Source organism: Lynx rufus, unplaced genomic scaffold (assembly GCF_022079265.1).
Source record: "Lynx rufus isolate CCGP_SWC_20201006 ecotype Redwood Valley unplaced genomic scaffold, mLynRuf1.p SCAF_4, whole genome shotgun sequence".
Classification (NCBI taxonomy): domain Eukaryota; kingdom Metazoa; phylum Chordata; class Mammalia; order Carnivora; family Felidae; genus Lynx; species Lynx rufus.
In genome coordinates, this window is record NW_025814856.1 from 17,314,898 (window position 1) to 17,340,616 (window position 25,719).

At 59.4% G+C, this 25,719-nt stretch overlaps 1 protein-coding gene across 1 annotated transcript; it reads right to left on the bottom strand.

Annotated features, from left to right (window-relative positions):
- Positions 1 to 270: 270 nt before the first annotated feature.
- On the bottom strand, positions 271 to 24,358 carry CELSR3 (cadherin EGF LAG seven-pass G-type receptor 3). The gene is made up of 35 exons (XM_047096548.1): positions 20,611 to 24,358; positions 18,457 to 19,107; positions 17,853 to 18,078; positions 17,408 to 17,523; positions 16,950 to 17,038; positions 16,684 to 16,841; positions 15,986 to 16,149; positions 15,599 to 15,724; positions 15,339 to 15,508; positions 14,738 to 14,923; positions 14,071 to 14,187; positions 13,530 to 13,701; positions 13,247 to 13,388; positions 13,018 to 13,138; positions 12,516 to 12,699; positions 12,099 to 12,200; positions 10,597 to 10,691; positions 10,163 to 10,372; positions 9,742 to 9,937; positions 9,315 to 9,470; positions 8,742 to 8,916; positions 7,932 to 8,099; positions 7,582 to 7,708; positions 7,287 to 7,493; positions 6,906 to 7,080; positions 6,564 to 6,676; positions 6,040 to 6,119; positions 5,451 to 5,574; positions 4,897 to 5,013; positions 4,641 to 4,789; positions 4,250 to 4,365; positions 3,779 to 3,931; positions 3,008 to 3,208; positions 1,738 to 2,626; positions 271 to 348 (listed from the first exon to the last, which is right to left on the bottom strand). The coding sequence occupies exons 1-35, from the start codon at positions 24,356 to 24,358 to the stop codon at positions 321 to 323; spliced, it is 9,951 nt and encodes a 3,316-aa protein (XP_046952504.1). The 3' UTR covers positions 271 to 320.
- Positions 24,359 to 25,719: the final 1,361 nt, after the last annotated feature.

The following is a 25,719-nucleotide window of genomic DNA, read 5'->3' on the forward strand; positions in this document are numbered from 1 at the left end:
CCCTCTGTCCCCTTCCCCTCCCAGCCCAGCCTCAGAACCCCAGGAGACAGAAAAGCTGAAAAATAACATAAGCATATCTCTCTGGTTACAAAGGTACAAAACGTATAAAAGTCCTCCTTTCAGTTCTTCCCCCTGCACCTGTTACACGCATGGCGGGATTTGCTCACAGAGAGAGCAAGGAGCCTCAGCACTGCAGCAACAGGGAGAGCTGGGGGGCGGGCAGGAGGCTGCCTGGGGATCAGCCCCTGACTCCTGGAGTCTCTTCTGTTAGCTCTAATCTTCCATTGCCCTCAGCCATTCCTGGTCCGTGAGTCTGCCCCTCAGGAGTGCCCCTCGCTTCTGGGAACTCTGCAGAGTTGAATGCGGTAGTCAGAGGTGGTTGCTGAGAGAATTCAGTCAGGGGGCTCTGGGCTTCCACCACAGCCTGGGCCCCCACCATCTTCCCCCAACCCCATCACCTTTGCCTCTCAGTCCCCAGCCCCCTTACACCCATTTCAGGGTTCTCAAGCCCCTTTACCCCTTCTGCACCCAAGACTCATCAGCAAGGCCCCGCGGCCTCCTATCTTCTCTCTAGGCATTCAGCGAGCACCTACTATGTACAAATACTACATTAAGCACTTGACAGATTTTTGTCTCAAAAAATCTCCACATCTCAGAAAGTTTGTTACTACAGACACATTTTACAGATATGGAAACAGAGACTCGGAGAAGTCAAGTGTGATTCCTGAACCCAAACCCCTGCTCAGCCCCCCAGGCCCACCCCCGACCCCCACCAGTCAGACCCCAAAGTTGGGCTGCAGTTGGGTCCAGGCAATACTCATAGCTCTCCCTCAACCCTCCCCCAGCACCCTTCCAGAGTCCCTGGCACCAGGCCCCAAGTCCCCTGCTCCTCCTTCCTTTCTCTTCCTCGGACTCTGCCTGGGTTCTTCTATTGGCCTCCTGTCCCACACCTGGGGTCCCCTTCTCCCCAAAGCCTCCTTTCGCCCTGCAGCCCTCCACAGAGCCTGACCTAGCTGTTCCTCCTTCTCAAAATTCAACTCTCCTCCTCTTGGTTTCCAAAGCCTCGCAGCCCTTGTTTCCTCCCCACTCCTCTGGCTCCTGTGTATCCAGCTGCTTCCCAGGTACGACTGCTTTTCCCTACCCCACAGATGCCCCATAGGCACCTGAAACGCACCAGGTCCCAGCTCAGTTCCTACGTGCTCCACCTCACGGTGCCCACAGGCACGAGGAACCTAACATTGACTAAATCAGTCGATCAATCAATGGATAAATGACTTACTTTCAAAGTTAGCTCTTCAGCCTGGAATAGAAGATGCCCATATCCTGGCACCACTTCTGGCCCCTCCTTATCCCATACCACCTCCTAAACAAAGCCTCTCAGGCAATGACTCTTCCTCTCCTCCTTGCCCCTTCCACATACCAGGTTACCTCCTACTGCCAAGCCTTGGCACCTGCTCTCACCCCCTCCTCTTGTTCAAGCCCTCCGGAAGGCACCTATCTCTCTTCCTTCGCCCAGGAGGTACAGGGGAGGGTGGCTGGCACCAATCATACACCCCGTAAGTTCCGGCTAATCACACCACCATTCCCCGCCAGATTTCTGCCCCCAGCCCATGGCACCCTGGCTGTGCTAAGCCAGGGCCAACCCACACCCCATTTTGTGGCAGAACACAGGCCAGGGTACACAGGAGGTTGCCTTAAGCTGATGAGGGTAAGGGCAAGTGGCTAGAGCCTGCTTACTCTGAGTCTGGAGATAGCTCTGAGATGCTGTGGGATGTGGCAGAGCGTGGTGTGGAGGGCCCAAGCGCAGAGGCTGCGGCAGAAGGCGTGGCAGTGGTGTGAGGGCCCGAGGGCGTGCTTGAGGACTGCACAGAGGAGGAGAGAGCCGAGGAGTTGAAGGAGGCAAGGATAGAGGAGAGAATGTCCAGCTGCTCTGTAGAGGGGCCATGGCTAGGGCCACTGGCTGGGTCCTCCCTAACTCTGAGCAGCTGCGGGGGTGGCCCGAGGCCTTCTCGTGAGGGGTGCTGGCTAGGCACACGGTCCAGCTGCTCCCCTGAGTTCGATCTCCTGGACAGAGAATCCAGGGGCCGGGATGGCAAGAGGGGATCCCTTGAGAGTTGCCGCTGGGGAGACAGGGGCAGAGGCGGGGGCTGTGGGTCAAGGTTCCGGGCACTGTGGGGCAGGGGCAGTGTGCTCAACCACTCGCAGGGCGCCCTTAGGTCCAGAGCATCCCGTGACCCGAAGCGGCCGGCCCTGGCACCAGGGTAGTCCCTCGGTGGCTGCCTCCGTGGTAGGGTGCTGCCCCGGTCCCTGGGCTCCAGGCGGCCTGGCGCGGCATCCAGGCGTTCTTGGGAACCTGGCCGACTCAGGGGATGAAGCATAGGGGCAGGGGCCTCCTCCAGTCGCTCACGGCTGAGTTGCCGCCGGAGGAGCAGGTCCAGCTGTTCCCGAGAGGAGTAGCGGCTGGCTGGCTGCGAAAGGCTGCCTGTGGCCCCTCCAGCATAGATACGACCATAGGAGGCAGCTGGCACAGCACGGTGGCCCAAGGTGGCTGCACGGCACCAGGACAGCTCAGGGGCACCCCGGGTCTGTGGCACCAGTGGGTACTGCAATCGGTTCTTCAGGATGCCTGTGTGAGGAACAAATGGGAGTAAAGTAAGTATGTGGGGCAGGGGGTGGCAGACACTCCCTGGGTCTAGGGATGCAGCTGCCCCTGGGATCCCTGTGACAAAGGGTTGGAGACAGAAACCCTTTGGCAGAGGTAGCCCCTGGGGATCGCACTGCGGCAGCAGGATAGGGCTTAGAGTGGGAAGGCAGTCATCCGCTGGGTCGGGACAGCGTCAGTCTCCAAGGTACAGGAGTAGGGGCAGACCTCCCCTTGAGATCAGAGGAGGAGCAACCCCCAGGTCCTGGCAATGCAGGTGAGGCTCAAAGGGGCAAGAATCCCCTGGGCTGGGGTAGAAGCAGTCTCTGGGGTCCCTGAAATACAGGACAAAGTCAGGGGTCGTACCTTTCCTCTGGCGCTGGGCCCGGCCCAGGGAGGTTTCGTCTCCACTAGTCAGGGCCAGGTCCGGCTGGTTGTTGTTGGCTGCGTCCTTGCTGGTGTCCAGCCCCAGGCGCCTTTCGGAGCCCCAGGTCTGCAGAGCACAGGGAGTGGCCTCACATTCCCCCAGGGCTGGCCAGTAGGACAGAAGGTCATTGCCATCCACGTCTGTGGAGCCAGAGCAGGTTACAGGAGCCTCTGAATTGACCCCATTGATTCATGACCCCTGTGATCCAGACTCAGTGACCACCCCCCTAACCCTGACCCTAATGACTCCTGAAACTCTGGCTGTACTGATTGAGCAGAGGTAGGAATAAGAGAGTGTTTCTCAGAAATCAATGGACCCATGGAGAGGGTTACTGGTGAGCCTGCCACTCTGGAGGTGGACAGAGAGTAGGGGTAGGGGGACTTGATGGCTGAGGGGTCAAGAAAAATCCTGGAAGAAAAAACCAGGCTGAACCCCAACCCTCATGGAAGAAGAGGGGCTGGAAGAATGACATGTCACCCTGTAACATCCCTGACTCTGACCTTGACCTTGTTGCCCAGGCTGTTCCTGGACCTCTAGCCAGCAGAACCACTAGGAAGATAGGGAGAGGTGTGCAGGGGCCTAATGATGACCCCAGGTTCCCAATAGGCTGGTCCCAGGAATCTTCAGGGGATGTCAGCGTCCCTGGGTCACACCCAAGTGGAATATGGGGTGTCCCTTGGTCACCCATGGGGTCAGAGATACCCCCTCACCTTTGGGGTGAGTGAGGAGCCTCTCACTCTGGGCTGCCCGGCGGAGTGGACGCTGGAAACGCCCCCGTGTCCGACCATTGTCCTCGCTTTCTGAGGATGGAATGGACAGACTTCTCTCCTCCTCCAAGGACAGGTCGCTGTCAGAGTCAGAGTCTGCAGCTAGAGTTGGGAAGATCAGAAGGAGGAAGGCACATCAATGGCTCAGGGAGATGAGGAACTTGGGGGTCAAGAAAGAGCCTGGAGCTGAGGGTCTTGGGTTAGCTACAGCAGGGAGCTGGGGCTGGGGACCTAGGTAGAGTCTGAAGTGGGGGTCAGTACAGAAGGGCTGGGACTTGGCAGGAGAACCAGGTGCCTCCTGGGGCAGTGACCTGCGGGGAGCTCGCCCCACTGCAGTCAGCTGCTGCTCTCAAGAAAGGGAAATGGTGGGGAGATCCTCTGCCTCCCTTCCCCCGCCCCGGCCCTGGCCCCTACCTCCACCAGCATCTCGATGGAACATGGCCACATCCAGGTCAGTGGGGCCAGCATGAGCCTGGAGGCTGTGGTCAGTGTGGTCAGCAGCTGAGCCATGTCGAACCAGGACATTGTCCCTGGAAATGCAGGAACCGCCCCCTCCCATCAAAGAGGGATGTGATGGGGTGCTTTGGAGGCTGGGGTGGCTGTGAGCACATAGCCAACTGCTGTGGAATGGCTCTGAAAGCACCCCTGGGTATGTGGCAAGAGGCATCTAGGGCAGAAGCAGTAGCGGGGAACCAGGTGCCAAGATGGGTAGAACCATCATCCCAGGACCAGCAATGCCACCCTCTGGTCAAGTGGGACTGGTCTGAGCTATATGTCCTCCTCCCAAGAAGGCTGCTCTGCTCACCTGAGGTAGCCGCGGCCCCGCTGGCTGTCTTGGTCCTGGGTCCGGCCAGAGCGAGCACTGCTCACTGAGGAGACAGTGGAGGCACCCAGGGTGATGCGGATGAGGCCACTCTCTTCAAAGAGGGCCGTGTTGTTGTAAGCCCCGTGCCCCTACAGGAGGTGGGTGCAGACAGGAGTGTGAGCCAGCTCTGGAGAGGCCTCCAACCCTGGCCTCTCGGGGCCCCCGGCCTGACTCCCCAGCCCTGAGAGCCCCTCACCGTGCCAGGCGCTGGCCTTGCCTCCTCGGGCGCTGCCTTTCTAGCCAGACAGGCTGGTGTCCAGGCAGCCCGGGCATCTGCATTCAGGACACAGAAGAGCAGCAGCACTGCCAGGCCCTGTGTCAGTAAGGGTCAGCATGGGGTCAACGAGGGGTTACCAAAAGTCAGTGAGAGATCAGAAATGAGTCACAGGTCAGAGGAGGGCCAGCAGGGGGTCAGTCGAGGCTCATATAAGTCACTGTGGGTCAGCAAGGGGGATCAGTCGTTGCAAGTCAGTGTGAGGGAGTGAGGGGTCCAGGGGTGACCCAGTAAGGGAGTCAGCGAGAATCTCGGAGGCGTCAGAGTGGCCCAAGTGACTAAGTCAGTGGAGGTCTGTGTGGACCAGCAAGTGGCCAGGAGCCACAGTGCTGGGGAAGGAAGTCCAGTACGGGCACCCTACCCGGCATCAGTCATCCAGAGGAGTCAGCTCTAGACTGGGCTCGATGGCCTGCCCAGGGTTTGGGCCACCCTGCTGAAGCCCCACCAGGCCGGAGGTGGGGAGGGGTGCCAGTTACCTGGAGCCCACAGAGCGCAGCATGGAGGTAGTGGAAGGCCAGGACACTGTGGTTGACTGCCAAGAGGCCGAAGAGCCAGGAGGCACTGACCAGGAGAAGCAGCAGAAAGCAGCTGCGAAGGCTCCTGCTGCGGAACAGGGAAGGACACAAGGGGACAAGCATGCGTCATGCAAGGCTCATGCGGGGGACACACAGGGGTCATGGAAGGACAGGAAGTCACAAAGGAACATGGCGGTCCCCAGAGGACACTAGGGGAGACGGGAGGTCACCAAAAGAACCAGGAGGATAGTCAGGGAGCCATGAGGGGACATGGGAAAAATATGTGGGAAGTAGGGGCGGGCTATGAGAGAAACGTGGGGGATAGGTGGGACACGGGGGCAGGGGGCACAGTGAGCCACCCAGACCAAGGGAGACTCAGGGGAGACAGCAGGGCAGAGCATGTGTGGGGCAGAGTATGACGAGGGCACCAGAGAGGGGCTGGCCAGGGCAGGTAGGACTTCATCTCCCCACCCAGAATCTGGAGCTCAGCCTGCCAAGGAAGGGACTGCCATTCTAAGAATCCCCCGCTTCCCCCAGCCAGACAACTCACAGCACAGAGGTCTTCTTGGCCTCCCTCTGCCCAGTGGAGCAGGATGTGCGGGCAGTGAGGAGAAGCATGGTCCCATTCATCTGGACCCATGGCCAGACATGTGGAGCAGGGGCAGGACAGAGAGAAAGACAGTGAGAGAGGGACAGGGACAGAGAGAGACGAAGACACAGAGAGGCAGAAGCAGTGAGAAACGCACATGCACACAGGCGCGCGCGCACACACACACACACACACACACACACACACACACACACACACAGGGAGATCAGAAACAGAGAGGCACTTTGGCTCAGAAAATGTCCGAGATAGGGAACCAGAGAGGGACTGAGAAAGGGAAATAGAGATCCGCAGAGAGAGGCAGCCAAGTTTCTGACCCCACACTTCCCATCTCTGTGCCAGTCGAGTGGAGAACAGAAATTGAGGCCGAGGCCTGGAAACCTGCCAACTGCCACCCGGCACCCCTCCACCAACACCGCCGCACCTGCTGCAGAGCGCGTGGGTGGCACCAGGTACAGCACACTCACCACGATGACCAGGATGACAGGGCCTGCGAAGCTCCACATGAGGGGTTCGTGGACCGAGATCCAGCAGAAGTCAGGGTTCCCATAGCCCTCGGGATCCAGGCCGACAGCAAGGCCTGTAGGGGAGGACAGGAAGGACTGAAGGGGTATGTTCTAGAGCAGCTGACCTTCTCATGCCAGGGGTGGGGGCACAGCAGGCTCCCTGCTGAGCACATGGCGTGGTGGGGGGCAGGGATGGAGGTTGGGGTAATGATCGGGACTGGGGGCGGGGGCAGGAGTCAGGCCACATGATAGGTACAAGCCAGGGGTCGCAGGCCCGGATGGGCCAGGGAGCAGAGCCCTCACCCAGCAGCACGGCAGGGACGCCCCAGCCCAGGGCGTGGTAGAAGCGCATGGCGCCGCGGTCCACATTGCGGGGCTCAACCTGCATGCGGTAGAGGTGCAGCCCCTGCACAAGGAGCCACGCGAAGGTGCTGAGGAAGAAGTAGTGCAGGAGGATGGCGACCGCAGTGCACACCAGCTGAAGGCAGGGTTGGGGGGCGTCAGCGCCACTCCTGCCTCACCCCGCTTCTGACCCCTAAACCACAGCACCTTGACCCAGCATCGTGCCCCAAACCCGGGCCCCAACCTGAGCATCCCTGACCCCTGACCCTGAGCTTTGGCTCCAGGACTTCCTGAGCCAGGTAAGGCCATCGAGACACAGGTCCCCTGGCCCTGACCCTGCACCTGGTTGTGGGTCCTGTGGATCCCCAGCAGGAAGAGGAGCTCTGCCACGCCCAAGGCAGCCGCCACATTGGCATGGATCGCACGCATGTTGGACTTGAGGCTGCGCAGGCTCAGCAGGACCGCTGCGGTCAGAAGCAGCGCGGCCACAGACACTGCCATGACCACATGCGTGAACACCGCCAGCAGCTCCAGGTCACCCTCCAGCCGCTGTGGAGACAAGGATGGTCACTGGGGGTGTTGGTCACCCCTGCCCTTTGGCCTGCCCACGTCCTCAGGACTCTGAACACAGTCCCACCTCACGGGGCGAAGCATCCATGAGAACTCCAAAGGTGCCTGTCCGGCTGCAGCGACATCGAGCATGAGACCCATTCCTGTGTACCAGCTCACAGTCCCGTGCCGTCCACATGCCATGCTGGTCCGCCCTGCAGCCACAGGGCAGTTAGACCTATCATCCCCTTGGGAAAGTGCCCCGTGGCCTGGCGAGGGGTTGTGACAGACAGTGGGGAGGGGCAGGGGGCCTGAAGCTGAGGAGCCACATTCCTCATTGGCCTGGGTGCCTAGGGACATTGGTAGGGGCCCCAGGGGCAGGCTGGGCTCCCCGGGGGCCAACAGGGGACCAAGGGTTTCCGGAGCGGAGATCCTCACGGGCCAGGCGGGTCCCACTGCACGCAGATCGCCTTGCTCCGATTCGCTGTCTGTAGCAGGCGGAATTCCAAGCTGATCGGGGACTCTAGGACACCCCTTAGGAAGTTGCGTCCATGGAACACAGCCACACTGACCACCGGGGAGTTCATAACAGGGTTCTGGGGGAGCCTGAGGAGACACCCCACCTGGGCTCAGACCCTGCTGACTTCCCCAAGCTCTGACTGCCTACAACTTGGTCTTCATGCCATCGGCATGGCTGACTGAGAGTCGGGATGCCCCAGAGTGGATGCTATTTTGGGGAACCCCCTCAGCCTCCCACTGGGCTGATTCAAGACCCTGAGTCCAATGGCATAGCTAAGCTGTCATGGTTCTGTGGAAATGGCAGGTTCTCCGCAGCCGAGAGACTTCAGACTCACTGTCTACACTGGGGTCTATGGCCTGAGCAGCTTCAGACTGTCTACCTCAAACTGCCGTCCCTGCCACCCCGATCTGACCTCCATCGATTGGTCAGCCTGTCTTTGCCTGCCTCTGTTAGCCAGTCTGCCTGTCTGTACCCGGCACATGTACCTCTCCTTTATGAGACTGTCCCCACCTGTGGCTCTGTGCCTGTCTGCAACCCTGCACAACTCCACAGAACAGGATTCACCTAGAAGCCAGCACAGACAAGGCTCCCTGGAGCTGCACATGGGAGCTGTCTCAGGATGACTGTGAACTTGCTCATTTGCCCCCGAAAAAATGGGTGCTAGACTGGGTAGAAGCTTACAGGCAACTCAGGGGTGAGAGGCCTGGAAGTAATGCCCCCCGTGGTACCTGGCGCCCCGGCGCTCGGCCTGGAACTGGGCAGGGAGCAGCCCCCCCAAGGTGCGGTAAACGAGGAGGATGACAATGGAGATCCCAGGCTCAGGCTCGGGCTCCGGGGGGACCAGAGGGGGGCCCACACTTGAGGAGGTGTAGTTTTCCATGCTGCTGCTGCTTGTGGACAGAACTGCCAGGGGAGGGGGAAGAACCACTGTCAGTGACCTCTGACCCCAAGCACCCACAAACCCAGCTCTGAACCAACCCATCGCAGCGTCAAGCATGGGAATCTCTTCCCTGTAGGTCCAGGTCTGGGAGATGGAGAAAGCAGGAACCCATGAAGGGGATATGGGCTCTCCAGGGCTGGATCCTGAATATCAAGGCGTGGGAGAGATCATCTGTGGTGAGGGAGAGAGTCCGGCGAGGCAAGAGCAGTGTGGGGGGCTGACATGGGGGGGTCTCACACAGGGGTCTGACATGGCGTGGGTCTGACAAGGGGAGAACTGGCAGGAGGGCAATATGCTATCTGGTGAAAGAGGTGGGATAGGGAAACAGGACCCGGGCCAGGGGTCACCCAAGGGATCTCACCTTCAGGTGAGGATGGCCGTGGGGACTGGGGAGGCAGCAGCACGTGTGTGTGAGGATCCCAGGCATCCTGGCCCCGGAAAAGGTTGCTGTGGTAACGAGGGTAGCGACGGGTTCCCCGGGTGGGACTGGGGTGCTCCATGCGGTCGATGCTGAGCACTGCCCAGGAGGAAGAGGGGTGAGACCCAACAAGGATCTCCTCCCCATGCAGAAGGCCCCACACCCTCCTATCTGCATCTTATACCCAAGTCCCACAATCCCTCACTTCATTGCTACCAGCACAGAGCCCGTCCCTGCAAAGCACTGAGGGAGGTGGCACAGCCTCCCGCTACTAATGTTGACATCAATAGCCCCCAGCCCCTCAGATTTCCAGGTCCTTGCCCTTTCACAGCCTCCTTCCTGCCTCCCCCCCATGCCACTCGCCACATACTGATGTTGGGCGTCACCAGCCCCACGGGATTCAGATATGTGAGCTCCATATTCCTTGCAAGCGTGGCTGCATACTCCTCCAGATGCTGCACCAGCCCTGCGCTGCCTGGGGAACCCCCAGGGGCCCGCTGCCCCAGCGCTGCCCACAGGTCCCCGGTCTCTGGGGCAAGCAGTGCAGAGCCAGCCCACAGCAGATTCTAGAATCAGGGAGATGAAAGTGGGCTCAGCCAGGTGAGGACATGTGAGGGGAGACAAGGCAGGTCTGAGGGTTATGGCTGGGTGCTCAGACACGCCCCAGCCGGCAAGGGGGTGGGTTGGGAGAGGACAAGGGAAGAGGGAGAGCCCAGGGCCTTTACTTCCCCAGGGTCAGGAGGGGCCTGAGCAGGGGTCCAGGAGATGGGGAGCACAGGAAATAGCCCCACCTCATTGAAGTGGGCATCCTGTGTGGCTGTCAGCCCAAAGCCCTGCTGGTGACTCTCAAAGGCCAGCAGGTGGGCCAGCAGTCGGGCAGTGACTCGGACATCTTGACTAAAGTAGTGGTCGGTGTGGCCAGTCACCTCCCGCAGCCTTTGGGCCAGCTTCTTGGCCTCCACAGTATCCAGTGCTGTCTTATTCAGCTCTAGGCCATCCAGCTGCCAGGACAAAGATGGGGATGGTCGCTCTGTGGTCCCTTAGGCCTTTCTCAAAAGCTTCACAGGAAGAAGGGTTTGGCCAGATTAAAGGGCAACCAGAAAAAGCCCAGGAGGTCAAAGGCTGGGGTATGATGTCTCAGCCCCAGCCCAGGCCTGGGGAAGCTGAGGCCAGGGCCAGGGCTAGCGCAGGTCTTGAGTGCAGGGTCAGGTCTGGGCAGTCTCACCAGCAGGTTGAGTTCTCGAAAGGCAGGGGAGGTACAGTTGAAGAGGTCAGGCTCCAGCCAACCCTGGTCCTCATCACACAGCCTCACAGCAGCACCTAGGGACAGGTGAACCATGGTCAGGCCTGGGGCCAGAACACCTTCACTGATCTGATGAGCACAGCACCCTCTCCCAACCCAGGGGGAGCTCTGAAGCAGAGACCAGAATAGTAGGCATCTGTGGCTGGACAAGCTCCCAGCCCAAGCAGGTCCCAGCTGCCTATCAGTCTCAGGGGGCCTGTGAGCCATTCAGAACCACTGATTACATAAAGCAGAGCAGAAAGGTGCGCGCTCTCTCTGTCTCTCTCTCTCTCTTACACACATACACACACACACACACACACACACACACACACACACACGGGCCAGAGCACATTCACAGACATGTGGCCCAGGGCAAGCAAACACACAGACCAGTGCCCACGTCTGCACATACACGGACGTGTGGATCAGGACAAACACACAGACACACATGCTCTCTCCATGTATGCACACACAGACCAAGGTTTCCAGGAGTATTGTGTGACCAAAGTGAGGGTGGGGTGAAAGTTCTCACACTAGCTTCAACTGTCCCAGTGGTGGACTCTGCTGCCCTCTTGCCCTTGTCTGTGAGATGGGGATGGGGGTTGAATGAGAATTGACCTGGGTCTTAAGAGAGCTCATAGCCACCAGCAAGAGGGACCCTAACTTGAACACAGAACCCCCCCAAGACAGACACACAGACACGTGCACAGGCACAGAAAGACACACACATGAGCATGCATACAGAGATGATCTCTGTCCAGCCACTGTGGAGACCTCAAGCAGCAGGGAGGGTTCTGCAAGGACCTCAGGCAGTGGGGAGGGGCCCTCAGGCAGCAGGGAGGAGTCTATAGGGTCCTCAAACAGAGAGGAGGGCGTTTTTCGTGACTTTCGACATAGGAAAAGGCCTGAAGGGACCTCAGGAACTGAGGAGGGGGTCTGCAAGGATCTTAGGAAGTGGGGAGGGGTCTGCAGGGTCCTCAGGCAGTGGGGAGGGGCCTCTGAGGACCTCAAGCATCAGAAAAGGGCCTCCAGCATCCTCAGACAGTGGGAAGGGGCCTCCAGGAACTTCAAGCAGCTGAGAGTAGCTTTTAGAGACCTCAGGCAGTGGGGATGGGTCCGCAGGGATTTCAGGCAGCGGGAGGGGTCTGCAAAAGCTCTGGCAGTGGGGTGGGGGGGCGCAGCACACCTGAGCAAACATGTACCCCTTACCTGCACCCCGCAATCCTGCCCAGAAGCCAAGAGAAACAGATGGAGGCTCAATGAGGGGGTGGGGAGGGACCCAGACCCCCTAGGAGGTATTGAGGAGCCCACATGGACCCCTACCCCACTCCCACTTCTTTGCAGGAGCAATGCCACCCAACTCAGGAAAAGAAGTGGCTCCAGCAGTCGGAGGACAGACCTACTCCCACCCTCAATGATGCCCCTGCCCCCCAGGTACTCACCCAGGGCCCCTCGAGGACAGGGCACTGAGGCCATCATGCCAAACTTGGTCTGGGGCCACCACACGCCAGATCTCAGGGACTTGGGGCAGGCATCATAGAGCACTAAAGAGAGAGGAAGCACTGAACCAGGCAGCCAGGGACTGGGGAAAATGATAGCCACACCCACTACTCCTTTACCACCCACATCAGACCCACTACCCAGCACTCCCTCTCTGGCCTTACAGGAGCTGGCCTGTCAGGTTCTGTAACAAGTCATCAAAGTATCTGGGACAAACGTGGGGGGCGTCTAGGTATCAGTGGTCTCCTTCAGGAAACACTTCCCAGAACCCTACCCAAGGAGTCAAACACGCCAGAAAGCTTGGTGGCAGCATGCCAGAGCCAGCCCTCTATATGTGGAGCTGCGTGGAGCCTGCTCACCTCGGCAGCCACTGGCTGTCACCTCCGCAAAAGGACTGTCACAGCTGTTGCACTGGCGGCCAAGGGCTCCTGGGCGACAGGGGCACTGCCCGCTGTGGGGTGCACATGAACGCGAGGTGGAGCCCACAGGGTAGCAGTCACATGGGAGGCATGAGTCGCTGCCCCGTGGTCGGTAGTGGAACTCCTATTCGAGAATGGATCAGGGGCCTGAGGTCAGAGATCGGGGCTTAAGGTAGGGGTCTCAGGTCAGGGCTTGAGGAATGAGTGGAATCAAGGGCAAAGGGTCAAGAGAACAGTACTCACAGGCCAGAAGGAAGATTGGGCTTCAAATGAAATGTAAGGGAGGAATCAGACATCAAGGACTAGAGGTGGCAGTTAGATGACAGGACAGGGGTAAGAGGCTAGGGCCTAAATCAGGTGGCAGAGATCAGCAAGCTCGATAAGAATCACAAATCATGGCTAGAGAAAAGTTAAAAGGTCAGGGGTCAGGGGCCAGGCATACCTTGCAGTGACACTGCCCATTTGTCTTGTTACAGTTGGGGTCAAAGCCCTTGTGAACGTCACAGTTGCAAGGGCCACAGGTTGGGCTCCCCCACCAGCCCCGTGGGCACTGCTGGTCCATCCTGGAGGTAGACAGCCAGGTGAGATGTGAGATGCCTCCGAGATATCTCAGTGACAACTCCCTCCCCCCACCCCAGGTCTTTCCATCATCTCAGTCTCCAGCCCCTCACCTGTGCTCACAGTGGTGCCCGAAATAGCCACCTGCACAATCACAGGTATAGCCATGGGGAGCTCCTGGAAGGTGGCGGCATGACCCCTGGTTCTGACAGGGATTCAAGAGGCAGGCGTCCACACACCCTGGGCCATAGTAACCTGCAGGTTGGGTCAGCGAGCTCAGGACACTGGCCACAGAGCATGGGAGGAAGCAGGTACCTGTCCTTCCAGTGATCCCAGTCTTTACCATGAGCCCCCAGTTCCTACCCAAATCCACCCTGCCCCACCCCCAATTCACACCTGGCCAGCAGGTACAAGAAAAGGTCTGCCAGAGGTCTCGGCAGTCAGCGTGGGGTGGGCAGGGTCCAGATGCACAGGCGTTGGTCACTATACAACCAGGTTCCACGTTCACTCGGTGGCTAGGAGGAAGCAGGGCTGGGGATCCTGAGGGCGTGGGGCCGAGCCATACCCCCTATGGACACAGCCAGCAAGGTGTGAGCCCCATGTCAAAGCATCTCAGCCCCTACAGAGCCAGCCACCTGACATGCAGTCTCCCTCAAACCCCCCAAAAAGCCCAGACCCTGACCCCAATATCCCCAACTCAGCCCCCCATGGGACCCCTAATCGTGCTGTCCCTGACACAGACCTCTAATGACCCTTGATAATGTAAGCTAGACCCTCACCGCCAACAGCACAGAAAGGCCTATCTCTGATGGCTCTGGGTCACATCTCCTCCCCATGCCAACCCCTATGTGAATGCAGCTTTTCAAGTCCCAAGGTGCTCCTGACCACTGACCATGCACCCTAATGGCCCAAATCATGTTCCCGTGCTGACCCCCACCTGGATACAGCCAACCAGACCCTGAGGAACCTCCTCTTCACTGCTGGGGGGCAGGCCTCCCACATGGAGTCGCTTTACCTTCAGGCCCTGCAGTTCACTCCCCACTGCCATGGTGTCCTGGGGGAGGGATACAGTCAGCACTGGGGGTGTGGGGGCACCTGATGGATCCCTGCCCTACCCTAGAGTCAGTCTTGGCCTTGTCCTAGCCCTGCATGACCATCCTCTGTCCCTCTGAACCAGGAGAATGGTCTGGGCATGTGCTGCCCCTGAGTGCGGAGGACCTGCTGGAGTGTGGGGGATGGATAATAGCAAGGTTTCAGTAAAGAGCTGGGCTCAGACAGGCCTCTCTTTCCTGGACCCAGAATAGACCCTGAAATTTCAGAGCTTTGAGACAGGGAGATCAGGGCAGAGGCCAGAAGGGGTTCCCAAGAGTTAGGGAATGTACTGGCTGCAGAGGTACCCCAAGACCAGGCCAGAAATCTGGATAGCCTCTCTAACCTGAGCAGGCCTGGCTGGCAGGGTGGGCTCAAAGCAAGGGCATGAGGAAGGGACTGCAGGGAGAGTGATGTACAGTGGAGACAGTTGAGGGGATCTGGACTAGAGAGGGGTCAAATGAGGTGGGTCTGGTTGGGAGACTAACGGACTACCCAAGAGTCAGAGATCAGACCTGGAAGAGGCTATAGTCCAGTGAGACCATGAGGACATGGTGGCCCCGCCGGCCACCTGGCTCCTCCTGCAATTCCAACCGCAGATCGTGCCACCGGCCATCACTGACAGTCACCTGGTCCAGAAGGAGGTGGGCAGCACGGCCCGAGCCCCTGGTCACTGTCACCGACAGCAACCCCCGATCCAGCTGCAGATAGAGAAGCACAGCCCTGGGGTCAGGGCCCCAAGTTGGGCTGGGGCTTGGAGAGTCAAGAGGTGAGATCAGGGGGTTCAGACATCAGAACTGCAGGGCTAAGGCTATATCTGGCACACAGGGCATTGTGCCATAGGGACACCATGTCCCTGAGAGTGAAGTTAGGGGACTCAGAGGTCAAGATCAGGGATTATGGATTGGTGCAGCTAGCACAAAAAAGATATGCTGGGGCCCTGCACCTGCAGAGGATATTATGGTGGGGAAGAGGATCAAGGGCCAGGGTCCAGAGCAGGGTCAAGTATGGTCAGTACACCTGGCAGGACTAGGTTGTAACAGACCAGGAATGTTGCTGGTGGCATTAGAGGTTGAGAGTTGAGGGTCTAGGGAGGGGCCAGGAGGACAGACACACCTGACACAGGAGTGTGCTGTGTGGCCCAGCCTGCACTTGCATCAGGACCCCCTGAGTCGCCCGTGTCCGAAATGCCAGCCCCAGGTACCACGGCACAGACACAGTCATGTCATTTCCAAAGTCCCAGCTCAGCGTCCCATTGCCACGGAAATGATGGGGATGGGCCATGGCTGGGGGGATAAAAGGAAGAAGATCACAGGTCCCACCTGAGGAAAAGACCTTACCCTGCAGGACCCTCTTGCCCCATGATGCCCACTCACTGAGCCTACAGTCTTTGCCACCGAAGCCCACAGGGCAGTCGCAGCTGAAGCCACCCCAGCGTTCTGAGCAGAAGCCGCTGTTCTTACAAGGACCCGAGTCGCAAAAGTGCAGCTTGGCCTGGCAGCCTGGGAGAGGAAGGCACATGGCAGATGTGAGAACGTGGGGGGCAGGGGGCACAAGTATTAGACAGGACACAGGGGTCCAGAGGGGCCAAAGTGGCCATGATTTTAGCCCCAGATTCTCTCAAGATGGAGTTGGAAGGAGACAGGCCCTAAGGGTTAAGCTATAGCACAATGCTTGCCAGCAAAGGAAACAAGGATGAGGTCAGATTTGGAATCACTCCACATAGCCCTCTTCCCCCTCCCTAATGTGGGGACATGGCCTACCTGCCATGGTGCCATTGTTTGCAACGAAGGCTGCCATGTCCATTCGGCGGCCATCAATGTACAGATCCCGCATGCATCCAATGAACTCCTTGTGCGACACGGGGAAGTTCTCGGGGAGGTTGGGGACACCCCCCAGGAGCAGAGGGCCCGTCAGGTCCAGGGACCTGAGGATCAGGGGTCCTCATCATTGTTGGGACAGAGGCCAAGGTAGGGTTGCTCCTGAGGGCCACAGAAGTGGGGGTGGGGTGGGAGTAGGACTCAGAGGGTAAAGGTGATTTAGGGGGGAAGGTAAGGCCAGGGAAGAAGCTGGGGCCTAACTTTAGTTGTGGGGGTGCAAAGGAGAGCTCATGATGGGCAGATGGTCTAGGGAAAGGTGAAGGGGAGGGGCTGAAGGCTAGGATGAAACAGTGAGGCATTTGGGTGGTTGGCGAAGAATCTAAGAGGATGTGGGGCATTAGGAAGGGGGCAGTGGATACTGAAGAACTGGGTGCTTGGGGACCGTGTGTGGGAGCAGGGAGGCAGGGGTAGAATAAAGAGATGGGGCTACAGTGAGGTAGGGGAGAGGATTTGTGTCATAGTGGAGAGAGGATTTGTGATTTGGGGAAGGATGGGGTGGCAGGTTGGAGACAGGCATGGGGTCAGGGTTGGCGTGGGCTTTGGCAGGCAGAAGGCATGGGAATCAGGGGCTGGGGTCTCACTTCTTGGAGCTTGTTTGCATGCCAGCAGCTGCACATGAGTAGTTGCCAATCTCAGCACCAAACTGCAGAGCCACAGCCACGTCGCAGTCATCCACGCTCAGCACAGCCACTTTATCCTTGGAGGGGCCCTGAGCACCCCCCAGGGCATCTGTCCGGGGCTAGAAACCCAGGCACACCACTCAACAGGACCTCCAGGATTGACCCCTAAGGGGCAGAACCTGGCATCCCAGCTCCCCTCATACTGCCATGCCAAGGGTGGTGCCCACCTTGTTGTAGTATCTCAGATGCACTGTGTGCCACTGCCCGTCACTCAGGCCCCCTGGAACTGTAGGGCTGACCACTGTATTGGACTCACCTGTGCAGGGGATACATGTGGAAGGTTGTCTGGAGCTGCCTAGTTACCTTTCCCTCCCCATCCCTACTCAGGTACAGTTACTCCCAGGATGGCCAGGGATACATCAGATCAGTCCCATCCACTGGTGACCATACTGGCTGGACCAGAGTACCTTGGAAGATAGGAGAAGCACACACCACTTGGAGAGATGGACTTTCTCCCAGGGAATGGCTAAGGGGGTAAGATCCTCACTGATGTCTGTTTGACATGGAGGTACATGTTTAGGTGTGCAGTGAGGCAAACCTGAGGGGACTCGAGGCTTATACCCCCCAGCCATCTCACCTACTCATGTACCCACTCCCCCACATATACATCCACGGGAGCACCCACCCGTGGAATATGTAAGCCGCACTTGCCCGGCCACAAGCTCCAGGGCCAGGAAGTCGTGTTTCTCGTTCAGGCGCCCGTTGTAGAAGAGTAGTCCACTGGGCTGCACTGTTGCGAACCTGGGTGGGGTGGACAGGGCAAGTCACGAGCGGGACACCTCCTCACACCCACCATCCCTGCGACAAGAAGTTTTACGGGGCGCCAGCCAGGCTAGGGTGAAGCAGGAAAGGAGGAGAGCGGGTGCGGTGACGTCAGGGACAATGCAGTGACGTCAGGGACAATGCAGTGATGTCAGGGACAGTGATGCTCCGAGACACCCAGGCAGGACACCCGGGGAGGGGAGATGTCCTGTGGGACGTCAGGATGGGGCAGCCGGGAATCTGACTCAGGGTCACAGAGGGAGTGGGGACGGCGTGGAGGCGCGCAGAGATACCGGGCGGGCACCTACGAGAGGGACAGCGTGAGGTGGAAGCGCTGCCGCAGACCGCGGAACATGACGAACGAACTGGGAGGGAAGGAGCGCGCCGCCACCTCGCAGCGCGGGCCCTCGAAGGCGCCACCCGCCGGGCACTGGCAGCGGAAGCCGCCGTCGGGCCCGTCGGCACACGTGCCTCCGTTGCGGCAGACGCCGGGGACGCAGCGTCCGGCCTCCGTGTCCAGCTCGCAGTCTTCTCCTAGGAGTCAAACCAAGGTTGGAGGAGGTCACCCGCGGCTCCAGGGGGCCCCGCCCCTCCAAAGCCTCCCAGCCCACAGAAAGGGCGAACTCCCTGGGGGCGGACACGCCTCCTAGCGGTCTGGCCCCGCCCCACGCTCCCAGCAGCTCTAGTCACGCCCCCACGCCCCAGGCCACGCCCCCACCGTAGTCTCAGCCCGCCTAAGGCCTCCATTTCTTCAGGGCTTTAGGTTCTCCCAGGGCCGGGTTCCACGGCTTCGCGCTCCGCGGCGCCGCACCCGACCCCGGGAGACTCAAGACAGATTCCCCATCCTCGCTTTCACTGTAGTCCCGCCCTCACGCTCTGCCCGTGGCGCCTCCAGGCCCGCGGCCCGCCCACCTGTGAAGCGCGGGCGGCACACGCAGGTATAGCCACCCTCCCGCCGCGCGCAGGCGCCGCCGTTCCGGCACGGGTTGGAGTAGCAGAGGTCGAGCTCCGTCTCGCAGAAGTCTCCCGTGAAGCCGGGCGGGCAGCGGCAGCGCAGGCCTGCGATGGGCTGGATGGGTCTGAAGAGCGTGGAGGCCGAGGCCAGGAAGGGAGCAGACGAGTCGAAGCGCAGCACGGACACGCACTTCATGTAGTTCTCACAGGGCTCGCGTAGGCACACGTTGTCGTCGAAGGGCAACACGTCTAGGAGCGAGCGCGCGGCAAGGGCAGAGCGGCGCACGTACAACTGCTCTTGCAGTTCCTCAGAGCTGAACCAGGGACCCGCAGCCCCTGCCCCGGCCCCGCGCGGCGCCAGCGCCGAGAAGCTCACATTGAGCACGGTGCCCCCCACGTCCGTGTCATTCTGGATGTTGAAGATGAAGACGTCCTCGGCGGGTGTGGCAAGCACCGCGGCCACGCCTTCCAGAAAGTGGCCCAGAAGCGGTGACAGGAAACGCTCCTGCCACATGTTCTCAAGGCGCACGGTCAAGCTGTTGGCCAGCAACTCCTCCGTGATGATGACCACGCGTAGCACACACTGCGCCGTCACGCTATGCAGCCCGTCTGCGGGTGGGGGTAGAGGCAGTGGTCAGTCTGGGGTCAGCGGCTGCCCTTTCCCGGGACTCAGAGAGCTGGGGCCAGTGAATGCCTAGACTCCCAGCACCTGTGAGTCAGAGGCTGACCCTGCCAGACACAAGGGGTCTGGGGCTTGTGACCACCAACTCCCTCAGCATCAGGGTACCAAGTTGCTGCTTCCTCTCCCCTCCCTCCAACACCAGGAGAAACCTGAGTCAGCCCTTGGGTCAGTAAGCCATTCCTCTAACAGCACACAAGAGAGTCCCTAAATAATAACTCACCTTCCCCCAAGTTATCATGGCCAGCAGCCACCCTCACTCAGAACATAAAAAGGAGCCAGGGCCACTGACCACCCACCCCTACCCCCCAGCATTGCATAACCAGCACAACATCCCCTCAAAGAAACAAACAGACTTCTAGATTAATGCTTACCCATCCCCTATCTCTGGTCAGCAAACTGCTTTTCCGTGGCACTAGAAGGGCCCCTGGCCCTGTGACCACTCAACCCCATCCCCCAGAATCCTGGCTCAGCAAACTCTCTCTCTCTCCAGGAAGGTCTTGAACCCTGACCACCACCCACCTGCCCCCTCAGAATTCTTGGATCAGAAAGCTGCCCGTCATCCCAGACCTGGGTCCTGTGATCTCAGTGGTCACCTCTCAAAATGAGAATGAGGTGCTTATATACCTTGTCCCCAAACCCTAGTACACACTGGATGGACAATAAGGATTGGTTGTTGAGTGAACTTAGGGATAAATGAAGTCTGTGCCTTCTTTGGCAGTGTGAGGAGTCCATGCTCCAGAATTGGGAAGTGAACAGCAGTTGAAGCCTCTCTCCCAACCTCTGCCGCAGTAGGCACGATTGCAAGAGCCTCTCCCACCTGCACCCTCCTATGAGGGAGTGTTTGTGAAAATCTGGGGCTGTAGAGGTAGAAAAGAGGCACGTGGGCCTCTGGACATTTTCCCAAAGGGCAGGTCCTCAGTCAGTCCCTCGGATAGCCGTCAGGCCAGTATGGGCCCACTCTCTGTCTGAAGCTGCCAGAGTAAGCTGCTGTTCATGACCATTAAACTATTGGCCCACCTTCCCTGTACGTATGGGGTAAAGGTCAAGCTGGACCCAAAGTAATGCTTCATCTGAACAGGTGTGAGCTGACTGGCCCATGCTGGCTTTTCCCTGTGGCTTCCAGAGCATTAAGCCAGGACCTGCAGGCTTTTGGGGATGGGGACACTATCCCTAGTGTAGTAGACAGTTCATACGGTCTTTATGGGATTTGCTATATGCCCTAGAATCTTTGAGGTTCTGTGCAGACTGTCCAAGACCCTAAGCAGGCTATGAACCTAACCTGTAAAGCCTATGGCAGATCCTGTGGGGGTGCAGGAACCCAGCATTTAAGGGATTCTTGGAAGGCTTGGAAATCCTTCTTTGGTTTCAGGTGCCCCTGAGGCCCTGAAGGTTGGGGTCACTGGGTCACTTGCTTGCCCCCCACCCCTCACCTGTGACAGTCACCAACATGGAGGCCACCAGTGGGCGGTTGTTGTCTAGCTTGCGGCTGAGTCGAAGCTCCCCACTGGTCTGGTTGACCACCAGCAGCTGCAACTCATTGCCCCGCTCAAAAGAGTAGAAGAGGTGGTCAGAGACATCAGGGTCATAAGCTGGGATGCGCCCAATAACTCCTGAGGGAAAGGTGTCTGAGCGGTTGGATACATAGTTGTTGAAGAGGATCTGGAAGTTGTTGAGCACAGGGCTGTTGTCATTCTGGTCAACCAGGCGGACATGCACAGTGGCTCGACTGACCAGAGGGGCAGACGTGGCCTGCACCACAATCACATATTCCTGGCGAGCCTCATAGTCCAGGTCAATGAGTGCCGTCAACTCTCCAGAGAAGATGTCCATTTGGAACAGCTCAGGGATGTTCCCCTCCACAATCTGGTACATTATATGTGCATTGGGGCCTTCATCAGGGTCTACCGCAGTGATCTGAGCCACCACTGAGCCCACAATGCTGTTCTCCTTCACTCGCACCTCAAACTCCTCAGCTGGGAAGACAGGGGCATTGTCATTTACATCCTGCACCGTCACCTGGATGCTGACCGGAGTCCTCAGTGGGGGTACACCTCGGTCCACTGCATAGGCAGTAAGTTCATACACTGGTACTGCCTCCCGATCCAGCCGCCTCACTGTGCGGACAATGCCAGAGGTTGGCTCAATGGTAAAATCTCCATCACCATCTTCCCCATTCTGGAAAGTGTACTGGACCCTGCCATTGGCATGAGCATCTCGGTCAGTGGCTGAGATCTGCAGGACACTGGTGAAAGGTGGGGCATCCTCAGATACCAATCCCGTGTAGTGGGAAGCCACAAACTGTGGAGCATTATCATTGACATCATTGACCATCACCTCCACATAAGTGGTGTCTGCCTTCTGTGGGATGCCATTGTCCCGAGCTGTAATAGCCAGTGTGTAGGTCACCTGGTCCTCATAGTCCAGTGGAGCCTGTAGTGTAATGGCCCCTGAATCTGCATCAATGCGGAACTGGGGCAGGTTGTCCTCCAGGAGATAGGTGATGCGAGCATTCTCACCCACATCATCATCAGAGGCACTGATAACCACCACAGTGCTACCCACTGGCCGATCCTCATTCACACTCACTGAGTAGTGGGCACTTTGAAATACAGGCCGGTGAGTGTTGGCATCTGTGATATTGATGTGCACATAGCAGTGATCATGAAGCGCACGGTCAGAAGCAGTTAGCACTAGCTTGAAGTAGCGTTCCTGCTTGTAGTCCAATGGCAGAGCCAGTGTCACCAGACCTACACCCCCCTGGGTGCTGATAGCAAACCGATTCCGGGTGTTACCACCTGTGATCTGGTAGCTGATGGCACTGTTGGCATCACGATCTACAGCGGTCACACTGACCACAGTAGTGCCCACAGCTGCATCTTCATTCAGCCGTAGGTGGTACTCCTTCATCGTAAACTCAGGCCGATTGTCATTAACATCTAGCACAGTCACCGTGACACTGGCTGAGGCTGAGAGTGGAGGTGTGCCATGGTCTCGCGCCTCCACACCAAAGAAATAATGCTCCACAGACTCACGATCCAGGGGACCACTCACAGAGACCCAGCCAGTGGCACTGTTTATCACAAAGGGCATATCAGGTGCCACACCAGTTAGGGAGTACTCTAATCTGGCATTCTCCCCATGGTCCGCATCCACTGCCTGAATGTGGATTACCGAATGGCCCAGGGGTGCGTTTTCCAGTACAGAGACCTGGAAAGGTGTGCTGACAAAGATAGGAGTATGGTCATTGATGTCCACTACCTGGATACTGGCCAGGCCTGTGTTGTTGGACAGTGGTGGCCGGCCTGCATCCTGCGCCCGGATGCGCAAGGCATACTCTCGCTCTGCCTCAAAGTCCAGAGGTGCCACCACCTGGATCTCGCCCGTGAGGCTGTCGATCGCAAAATGACCACGACTGTTGCCGCTGATGATGTTGTAGTGCACCAGTCCATTGGCATCCTTGTCCCGGTCGGTGGCTGTGACGCGTAGTACCACCGTGTGGGGGCGCACGTCCTCGCGCACTTGCGCCACGTAGCGCTTCTCGCTGAATTGGGGCGCGTTGTCGTTCTCGTCCAGCACAGTTATGTGCACACGCACAGTGGCAGAGCGCGGCCCAGGTTCCTGGCCCTGGTCGCTGGCCTCCACCACCAGCTCGTAGCTTTCCATGTGTTCGCGGTCTACGCGACCGCTGGTGCTTATGAGGCCAGACCGCGGATCAATCTCGAAGGCGGCGGCAGCAGCGGCGCGCGCAGCTGGCGGCCCCACGAAGCGGTAACGCAAGTTGGCGTTGGGGGGCGCGTCGCCGTCTGTGGCACGCAACTGAAGAATGGGGTAGCCCTCCTCCACGTTCTCGCGAAGCGTCTCCCGGTATTGCGCCTGCTCAAACACTGGCGCGTGGTCGTTGCGATCGGTCACTGTAACGGCCACCATGGTAGTGGCCGAGAGGCGCGGCGAGCCGTGGTCCTGCGCCGTCACGCGCAGGTAGTGCCGCTCCATGCTCTCGCGGTCCAGAGCAGCCTCTGTGCGAATGAGGCCGCTTAGTGGGTCAATGCTGAACAGCTCCAGAGAGCGGCTGTTCATAAGCGCAGCCAGCGAGTAAACTAGGCGCCCGGCCTCGCCTGCGTCCGGGTCCTGCGCCACTACGCGTAGCACCGCGGTGCCAGCCGCCTCGTTCTCGGGCACTAGCGCCTGATAGTTGTACTGCGGAAACTGCGGGTGGCGGTTCGCGGCGCGACGGGGGCGGATCCTGCTCGCTGTGGGTATTCTCCAGATTCCCGACTGAGCCCGGATCCCCGGGGGGCGCGGCCCGGGGCGCTGCGGGAGGAAGCGGCGGCGGAAGAGACCACGCGAGCGCATGCGCTCGGGCGTCGGCTCGGGAGCTGTCCGAGATTCGCGCAGTGCTGAAACAGACTCGGGAGCTGTCCTCTCTATGAGCGGTGCTGAATCCAGCCCAGGGCCACATCCTATAGCCCTGGGGGGACAGTCCGGTTGGGGGGCTGTCCTCACCGCTCGAGATGTCGCAGTTCTCTCGCTCTGACCCCTACGCCTCGGTGCCCACAATTCCCCGCAGCAGCGCGTGGTTCCCACTTTTTTGGGGGTGCCTCTTCCAGGATTCCTCTGGGAGAACACTGGCTTGTAACCACGGGGCCGAACCAGAAGGTCCAAAGGGAAGGGAGAGCTGTTCCTCAGGCTCGGGACCCCTGGGGGCAGAGCCTCTGGAGACTGACTATCTTTTCGCAAGGGTCCTGTCCGCCCGCAAGAGGAGACCTCTGGGCGCCAGCATAATAGAGCCCCTGGTCCCTGTCCTGTTCCTTGCCCGCGTCTGTCTAAAGCCTGGACCCCATATTTCGCTCCCAACCCCGCGTCCGGCTGCTCAGGGAGCCCTCTACCACTCTGGGCGCTTTGCCTTCCCCCTCGGAGCCCCAAGAAGACAGGCTCCCTGACTCCCAGGCCAGGGTCTTCATCCTCTTGGACCCCGGGCGTCTCGGGACAAAGAGCTAAGGCTCCGCCGCCGGTCCGCGCCCCTGGCCCCGTAGCGGCAGCTACCCCTGGGTCCCAGCCTTGGCCCCCGTCGACCCCCAGCTCCTCTCGGCTGAGAGGGAACAAAGAGAGGAGGAGAAGGAGCAGGAGTAGTGGGGTCGTCGGCCCCCTGAGACCCCACCAAGGCGGCCGCCTCGCCATCACCCCCCGCCTCCCCACACGGCCTCCACCGCCCCTCGCCCCGGTCCGGGCCTTGGGCCCGCCCCGCCGCTCGGGCCCCCTCCCGGGCCCCTGCCGCCGCCCCGGTCCCCCGCCTCTCGGCCTGTCGCTCCGCACCGCCTTCGCCCTCTGGGCACCATCTACTTCGCAGCCAGAGCCCCTTTGGCGTGCGGCCCCGGCTTTTGCCGCCCCCACCACAGCATCCCCGACGCGGCTGCCGCCTCCCGCCGCTCCAACATGGCTCCCGGCTTCAGCAATGGTTCGTTCCACCTCAGCCCCGAAGCCCCAAATCCTGTGGTACAGCCCGTTGCGCATGGCAAATCTGTATGCTGAAGCTGTTGTCGCCATCTTTATTAAGGGCAAAGCTTAACTGCTGCCCGCGGTGCTGAATAAGGGTTGGAAGGTTCGCCGCCCCTTCCTTGCTTTGGGACACCCCCCTCACCCGCCTTCCTTCTTCTAGGCGCGGTCTCAGCTCCATCTCTTATTCTTTCTTCTGTTTGCAGGTCTTTTGTTCCCCTTCCTGAGCACTAGTTCCGGACACTGTCCTGGAGTTTGGTATGAAAATTGGTGCCAATGTTGCGGAGAGAGCGTTCTCATGACTCTTGGCAGGGGTACCATGTGGAATCCCGGGGACGCAGGGGAGGTTGACTGGATGGGGACCTGGGACGCCAGACCTAAAGTTGATAGCTTGAACTGTTCGACCACTGAGTTTTAACTCGTGAAACATGTCGCGACCATCTGTTTGGAGTGTCTCTGCAGAGCAAGGACTGGAGATGACCCGCCCAGGCGTGAATAGAGAACAAACTCTTCCCTGCCTTGCTGGAACCCAGCAGTCTCCTGCGCTGGGGGCCCCTCTACTGGAGGAAACACCCTCCTCCAGGCCGCGGGTCTCGAAAGCTCTGGGATGCCACGTGGAGCCCGGCGTTGCCTTGTATAACTGCAGCCACGGCTTCCTCGGATCCCCGCCCCTCGCCCTCCACGACTGCGTCCCTTAACCCCTTGAAGGGACTAACGGAACCTCAATCCTCCTCCCACGGTTCAATACAGTTCTCCCAGAGCTGAGCAACTCCAGGAGCAAGTCGGTTCCGGATGGCCAATGGGCAGATAAGGCGGAATAGACGTCACAGAATACGACACCGGGTTGGGAGAGAACTATTGGCACAATGGGAGGCTCCGCCCCCCGACGGCGGACTCATTGTCTTAGGGGAGGGCTCTGTGGATTCCAAGGTAGCCCGGAGAGATAATCCCGGAGGCTCTCTGCCCCCTGGCCTGCAAAGGCAGCAGCGGCAACGCCCTGCAGCGTCATGGATAAAGGGCGCGGGCGTCCCCAGACCAAGGAGGGG